Below are 7026 nucleotides of genomic sequence, written 5' to 3'. Positions count from 1 at the left end.
ATTCATCAATTTCACACCCTTTTTCGTGAAGATTTAAATTTTCAAATTCAAAATGTCGGTTATAAATGAATTGATACAATTTTTAAGCTCAATTCATTTAAAACAGTTATAATTAAGTCAATTATCTAGAGTTGTGAATTTTAAATGAATCATTGAGTTGTTGTAATTGTTAATAAAAATCTAGTCAACCTACATATAATTAAGAAACTATCTGAGTAATGCATGTCCATAAAGTATAGGTTGCAATTTGTGTATATGTTACATTGATATTTTTATTTGCTTTAACTCAAAAAGAGACCGTTTTACATAAATGTTACAAATATCATTAAAATAAGGTTTAAAGGAATTAAAAATAATAATTCAGGAATTGCATAGACTAGCAAATTTCGATTTTGTTTGTAATAATTTAGTTAAATTAAAATGTTAAGTAGCTCTTAATATTAACTAAGCTATCTAACTTAAAAGAGTCCAAATTGTCTTTGATAAAAATTGGATATACTTTGTGTATAATAGATTATAAAAGCGTGAAAAGTACGTAGCAATTATTTCCTCTCATCATTTTGGTATGGTAATTTCATTATAAAAAATTACACTTGTGTCGATAACAGAAAAATTGGATATATGGAATTAATAAATAAAATTCTTCTTCTTTTTTTGTTAGAAAATCTAAATATTTCCTTCCTTTCAAATGAAGATTCATATGTCAAGATGATTTCATGTCCACCATTCATTCAATTATATGTTTAATAAATAAGCAGCAATTCATTGATTATTGAATTCAATTCTATTCTAGATTTTAAGATCTTAATGTTCGAGGAATGATGAACTTGTTGAGTTGGGGCTCTTGATCTAAAATAAGTCAAAGATTATAATTAAGTATGAGTCACTAGACACACCCAAAATATTCAGTTAACTTACGCTAAATTGCTTTATTGTAGCTTCAAGTAAGGTAGCATTTCCGGAAAAATAAGCAGCAATTGCATTATGGAAAAGCAGCATTTGTTTGTGCATGACTTTGATCTACAGACACAATAAGGAATTTATCATATTAGAAATAATCAAAAATTTATCTAATCAGCACATGTGACTTACTCTATTCTCATCAAGAAATTGCATTTTTACCATCACGTCAGCTTTTAATTTTTCATAACTTTCCTTATGCTTACTAAAATTTCTTTGCACTTCTTCATTTGCTGGTCCGGTAGACATTTGAACATCACCTCGCCACGCATCGAACTCAATTCGAGCATTTTCAAACTGACGTATCGTTATTAACGCTAAAATGATAATTAATTATTTAATTAACATGAACTTGTTTTTTTGCACTGGATCACTTGATGATCTATACTTACTGTCTTCAATTGTTTTATTACAAAGCGTATTAACGGACGAAATGAAAAAGTTGATTGCATTTAAGAGAATTTCACCATTTTTTGTCAAATTCCTTTGAGTTTCTGCATTGTACAAAAATTCTTCTTGTAATTCTGGTGACTTTTGTGCAAGATCCGAAAAGGCTTCCGCAAGAGCATCTAAAATAAATTGATAAATTCGATAAAATTTACTGTTGCATGTTAGATCCAGTAAAAAAAAATTTCGTGCATATGTCATCCAAAAAAAATCGTGTTTTTGCACAATCATGACTGTTGCATATCCAGACAATAGCTTTTTGGCATGACTTAATACACTTCCAGACATAAAAATAAGATCCAGTAAGATAAAACTTACGTTGAGTAGCTACGACCTGATGAAAATGGTTGTTAAATGTACGAGACAAACGTAAAATTGAGAGATACTTCCGTTGTGTATCACGTAAATCATTAATTTGCTGCTCAAGTTCTGCGACAAATAAAAATTAAAAATTAATAACGTATAGCACATAAAACGCAAAAAGTCATTAAATTTTATGCTACCTGTATTAGCTGTACGATCTGTTTTACCAACTTTTTCCAAAATCACTTGTCGAGTACATTTATAAGTTGATATACCCCAATTTTTTATCGTATCTATTTTAGTAGCGCCATTCTTGAGAAATTCTTGCGATGGACTTAATACTGGACTAAAAGGTGTATGGGGATTTGATATATATGCATTATCAGTATCTGTAAAATAGATTAATGAAATATTAATGCATTAAATATGAAGTTTAATGGGTTACAAACCTTGATTATACGGATTGGTCCGAAGAGATAAATTATTTGGAATTATTCTTGTTGTTTTCATATCATTCATGACAACAACGCTACTACTGCTTTCATGCTGAAATCCTTCAGATGATGAGCTTTCCTTAAGTAATTGATGGATTGATTTCTGTTGTTCTGTCATTATTGGATATTCGGCAAATAATTTTTCCTTCGAGAAAATCTGAAAAAATTGATGAAAATTCACTTTTCTTCAAGTTCAATTCCAGTGCTTATTTGTGCATTACTTACTTTATATATAATTTAATAAATATATACTATTTAGAACTTATTCGAGTTAATATATCATCACAAAATTTTAGAAAAACAAAATTTTCTCACAATGATTTTTATTGTTGTTGTAATCTCGTAGCTGCCTATTTTCCAACTAACAAAACAGTCACTTTGTCTGCTGGATCTTCTTTCACTGGATTTGAAATAAATGTCTAAATCGGATTCAAATCCTAATATAAATCACCGTCCATCGTAGTAAGCCAATATGAACAAAGAATTCAAGACATAAATCCACAACATCCAGAAATGCGCTTTTAACCACATTGATTTGATACTTTTCAAACTTTTCAAAGTTACGCAAAAGTGCGCTAAAAGCATTTAAAAGTTCTATATAAGTGCGCTAATATCCGACCTTTGATTTAGACATAAAAATTAATTCAACTTAAAATTAATTAAAATAATGGCTAATAAAGGCCTTTTAATACTAACTTGTCTATCCAAACTATCTGCATCATTGACGCTAGCTAGTGAGAAAATTGGTAAATACCTGTACATCCATTATCATCCAACAGAGCCATTAAAATATGAAAAATTCAACAAGGTAATTCCAGTTAGATTATAAATAGCAAAACATAATGATTATTTAATAGACTATCATATATTATTTAGGCAATAAGCAGTATTTATAGCTGTTCTATTGAAATGTGTGGAAATATTGATGTACGAGTTTTAGTTTCAACAATCAAAAATCAAGGAAATGTCTTATCCAGAGCAAAGAATGTCGATTTAGTTTTTGTGGATGATCACATAGAAAACGCACCGTCTGATAGCACATTTGCATTTATTAGACAGCCTTCACCACTTATCGATGATAGCGAAATCAAATACAATAATGTCGTACTAGGCGGAACATTTGATCGATTACATGTTGGACATAAAATTTTATTATCAGAGGCTGCTTTAAGAGCACAAAAACGACTTGTTGTTGGCGTTACTGACGTCAATATGATCGCATGTAAATAATCTAAATTTATCACAAAAATTATTATGGATTAACAAATATTTCCTAATTTTAGCAAAAAAGTTACCTGAACTTGTACTTCCACTCACGACGAGAATGAAGGATGTTCGAGACTTCCTTACAGATATTGACGACACAATAACTTATGACATTGTGTCTATTCAAGATCCTTTTGGTCCAACAGCAACAGATCCAAATTTAGACCTGATTGTTGTTAGTGAAGAGACCTTAAAAGGTGGATATAAAGTCAATGAAATCAGAAAGGAAAAGAACTTTAATGAACTAGCAATTTACAGCATTCCATTAGTTGAAATTAAACAGGTTTTGAAGGAAAAGGAACAAAAAGTTAGTTCGTCTAATATACGTATGGATATGCTAGGGACGCAGTTTAAACAGCCACACGAACGTCCCAATCTTCCAAAACGTCCATATATAATTGGTCTAATTGGTGGAATCGCTTCAGGGAAAAGCAAAATGAGCGAGAGATTTGATAAAATGGGAGCAGGTGTCATCGACTGTGACAAATTAGCACATTCAATTTATGAGCCCGGTGAAGAATGTTTCTATACAATTATCAATGAATTTGGAAATGATATTTTAGATGATGAAGGGCGAATAGATAGAAGAAAATTAGGTGCAATTGTATTTACTGATAAGAGCAGATTACAAAAACTTAATGAAATCGTATGGCCAAGTCTTTTAAAGAAAGCCAAGCTAAAAATCAAAGATATTTATGATAAGGAAAAACGCCAAATTATAATTTTAGAAGCTGCAGTTCTCATTCAAGCTGGATGGGAAAATGAATGTCATGAGATTTGGTCAATGATTATACCACCTGAAGTTGCAGTACAAAGAATTATGGCAAGAAATAATTTAAGTGAGGATGAAGCCAAATTGCGTGTTTCTTCACAATTAGAAAATACAGTTGTTGTGGATCATTCAAATGTTATCTTTTCATCAATGTGGAGTTACGAGTATTCGCAATTGCAAGCCGAGAAGGCATGGAAAGAATTGTTGACGAGATTGGATATTCCAGCGCCTTCAAAAATTTAATTATGCATGTTTTAAGGAACATATTGTTCTAGATTAATTAATTTTGTTGACTATATTGGTATAAACTTTTTGGTGTGGTCTTTAAGACTTAAAATTTTTTTAATAAAATTTAACTTTTGATTTCTTTTTTTGCAAAATTCTCATTGGATATTTATTTTAAAACCTTATAAATGCTTTGAAAAACCATTCAATTTCTTTAAAATTACGGGAATTGTAAAGTTTTGGAATATTTTTTTGTACGTAAAGGCGAATATTTTTCGAATTTTAAAAAACCGTTATTCAAAGAAATTGTAAGGTTTTGAATTTTGGTGTCAATTTCCAACAAACTTGTTAAAAAACTATGTTAACTATTTACTTTCTAAATTCTCTGCAATTTCTGGTGACTGTTCAATCAACGCATCACCATTGAGCTTCTTTCGCTCATCATTCTCCCTTTTTCGTCGGTTGAAATGTATGAACCTAAAATAGAATTAATTTAATTTAGTGCATGTGAGTCACGGGCATGAATTTTTTGGGATATAAATAAATCCAAATCAAATTTCATCACAGATATACGTACATTATGCAAGAGAATACTAATACTTGTGAGCATATTGTTAGCCAAAAAATAGCTGCAGGATATGTCGTCATAGTGGCTAAGTAGATTTGAGAATACAGGATCCCTGAAATTAGTGGCACGGCATTATCACAAACGGATAGTAAGGCAAAGACTGTGCCTCGTTCATCACTTGGAGTCAATTTTGATGTAATTGACCGAAGGGCTGGTGCAACGATGGGGCTGGAAATGAGGAATTCGGTTAATTAATATGTATCTGGATATAAATTGAGGATCTAAGACATAAACATGTCCAGTATCATCAAACGACTTAAAACATCCAGTAAACTCACCCGAAACTAGCGACAGTCGCACCAGCATACATAAAAGCTGTACTAGGCGCAAATACAAAGAACATCCGACCAAAGGCATGTCCACAAGCTCCAATCGCAACAATTATTGTGTCCTTCCACTTGAGAACTTTGTTAAATATAGGAACAGCGATCAGCATAACTAATACGTATGAAGCGGACTGGAACGTCCTAAAATCACTATAAACATCAGTCGTCCAATTGAGTTTGTACTGTGCAAATAGGAACAAATATCTCTTCTCGTCACGCTGTATAGCATAAAGTCCCATAGACACCATCATCAATATGATATATGTACGATAATTAAAATCTCGTTTCTTTGTTAATGATCTTATTGACTGTTGGAAGTGCTTCTTATCAAAGAAATCAGCAATCCATCGTCGTTTGGGAATTTCTGTTAATGGCCGTTGTTTTTGCGTTGTCTGCCACTTAAAAAGTTCAAACAAAAAAAGACATGATCATCATTATAAATTAGTCATTACTGTATCTCATGCACTTACGTCTAACATGAAGAGTGAATACAGTATAGATAAGAATAGAAGCGACGCATTGATTATAAACATTTTTGTAAAGGATTTACTCAAGTGGTTGTAAAGATATTTGCCTGCAATTTAATGTTATCAGACGAGATGGCAATTAAATATTAATATGGGCAATAATTAGGAAGGTTTACATGATACCTATAAATACACCAGTAGGCATGGTAGATAGATAAACGACATCCAGAATTGTGATTCTCATCGTACGATCATTTTGTGTACTTATGTCTGCAATATATGAGAATGCACTCGAAAAAATGGCAACATCAGCTCCAGTCATAGCACTTGGTATTGTTGCTGTATAAATGATGTATTCAACAGGCCAGGTTGTCATCCAGCTATTGACAACAATCATTGATGAATAGATGAACTTTCCAATTAACCCCATGATGAGCGGTAACTTGCTGAAACAGAATTAGGCATTGAATATCAATAAATTTATGCGGAATCAGCACTTTTTTAACTTACCGTCCTCTCCTGTCTGAAAATGATCCAATGAACAGCGCAAGTATAATTGGAATTATTTGACCAGCAATTGAGTTGTACTGTAGGAACTTTGCAGTTGTTTGTTGGACTTCCGCTTTTGTCTCATTATACTTTTCAATCTCAATACAAATATCATGTGAATATCCATGATTGACAGTACATGATTTATACACAAAAAAGACATTCTCAATGACCGACGTCAACATGAATGCCATCATGTACAGAAACATTGTCGGTTCCACTGATATCTTTTGATACCATTTTTTATTGTCATTTGTTTGCTGTAGCACGTTGTCTAATTCCTTCTCATCCATTTCAAGCTTTAACTTATACTAAAGACTTATTTCTCGTAGAGTACTTTTTACACTAAATTGCTGTCTCATTTTTGAAGAGAAGAAGATAGTAATTAAGTGCTCATACTCGTGAGATTCTTATGAATATTATTTGTTGATAAGAAGAAAAAACGACACTTTATTTACAAACAAAAAATTGAGTCTAAATGTTGCTGGAACTGACATACAGATGTCTCATCTGAAAGTTTGAATTTGTATACGGTACACCTGCTGATTCTTAATTGCTTGCAATTTGATAAACATGCACAAAAATATTT

General features: G+C 31.5%; 3 protein-coding genes across 3 annotated transcripts; 1 reads left to right on the top strand and 2 right to left on the bottom strand.

The window, feature by feature from the left end:
• Window positions 1-368: 368 nt before the first annotated feature.
• Arfip (ADP ribosylation factor interacting protein arfaptin) lies at window positions 369-2558 on the bottom strand. Its single transcript, XM_070642612.1, has 8 exons — window positions 2430-2558; window positions 2160-2361; window positions 1911-2099; window positions 1726-1836; window positions 1353-1529; window positions 1093-1277; window positions 919-1020; window positions 369-849 (listed from the first exon to the last, which is right to left on the bottom strand). Exons 2-8 carry the CDS (start codon window positions 2320-2322, stop codon window positions 805-807), a joined length of 972 nt encoding a protein of 323 aa, XP_070498713.1. The 5' UTR covers window positions 2323-2361; window positions 2430-2558; the 3' UTR covers window positions 369-804.
• A 254-nt stretch (window positions 2559-2812) lies between these two features.
• Ppat-Dpck (Bifunctional Phosphopantetheine adenylyltransferase - Dephospho-CoA kinase) lies at window positions 2813-4628 on the top strand. Its single transcript, XM_070642629.1, has 3 exons — window positions 2813-3012; window positions 3081-3426; window positions 3488-4628. Exons 1-3 carry the CDS (start codon window positions 2872-2874, stop codon window positions 4483-4485), a joined length of 1485 nt encoding a protein of 494 aa, XP_070498730.1. The 5' UTR covers window positions 2813-2871; the 3' UTR covers window positions 4486-4628.
• Window positions 4624-6885, bottom strand: LOC139092289 (lysosomal proton-coupled steroid conjugate and bile acid symporter SLC46A3). The gene is made up of 6 exons (XM_070642630.1): window positions 6399-6885; window positions 6072-6334; window positions 5892-5995; window positions 5374-5819; window positions 5045-5263; window positions 4624-4944 (listed from the first exon to the last, which is right to left on the bottom strand). The coding sequence occupies exons 1-6, from the start codon at window positions 6728-6730 to the stop codon at window positions 4833-4835; spliced, it is 1476 nt and encodes a 491-aa protein (XP_070498731.1). The 5' UTR covers window positions 6731-6885; the 3' UTR covers window positions 4624-4832.
• Between the last annotated feature and the right edge of the window lie 141 nt (window positions 6886-7026).

The sequence above is a fragment of the Chironomus tepperi genome, unplaced genomic scaffold, assembly GCF_022539635.2.
Source record: "Chironomus tepperi strain 1889 unplaced genomic scaffold, CSIRO-AGI_Ctep_v1 contig_298, whole genome shotgun sequence".
NCBI lineage: Eukaryota > Metazoa > Arthropoda > Insecta > Diptera > Chironomidae > Chironomus > Chironomus tepperi.
The sequence above is the reverse complement of the archived record's forward strand: the minus strand, read 5'-3'. Positions and strand labels throughout refer to the sequence as shown.

Coding starts and splice junctions, on each gene's coding strand:
- Arfip (XM_070642612.1), bottom strand. CDS start 2,322: ATGACAGAACAACAGAAATCAATCCATCAATTACTTAAGGAAAGCTCA. Junction 1,530..1,725: donor TCAGGTCGTAGCTACTCAAC/GTAAGTTTTATC, acceptor AATTTATTTTAG/ATGCTCTTGCGGAAGCCTTT. Junction 850..918: donor CTACAATAAAGCAATTTAGC/GTAAGTTAACTG, acceptor GACTTATTTTAG/ATCAAGAGCCCCAACTCAAC.
- Ppat-Dpck (XM_070642629.1), top strand. CDS start 2,872: ATGGCTAATAAAGGCCTTTTAATACTAACTTGTCTATCCAAACTATCT. Junction 3,013..3,080: donor AATATGAAAAATTCAACAAG/GTAATTCCAGTT, acceptor TATATTATTTAG/GCAATAAGCAGTATTTATAG. Junction 3,427..3,487: donor TGACGTCAATATGATCGCAT/GTAAATAATCTA, acceptor TCCTAATTTTAG/CAAAAAAGTTACCTGAACTT.
- LOC139092289 (XM_070642630.1), bottom strand. CDS start 6,730: ATGGATGAGAAGGAATTAGACAACGTGCTACAGCAAACAAATGACAAT. Junction 6,335..6,398: donor TTTTCAGACAGGAGAGGACG/GTAAGTTAAAAA, acceptor ATTCTGTTTCAG/CAAGTTACCGCTCATCATGG. Junction 5,264..5,373: donor GCGACTGTCGCTAGTTTCGG/GTGAGTTTACTG, acceptor CCTCATTTCCAG/CCCCATCGTTGCACCAGCCC.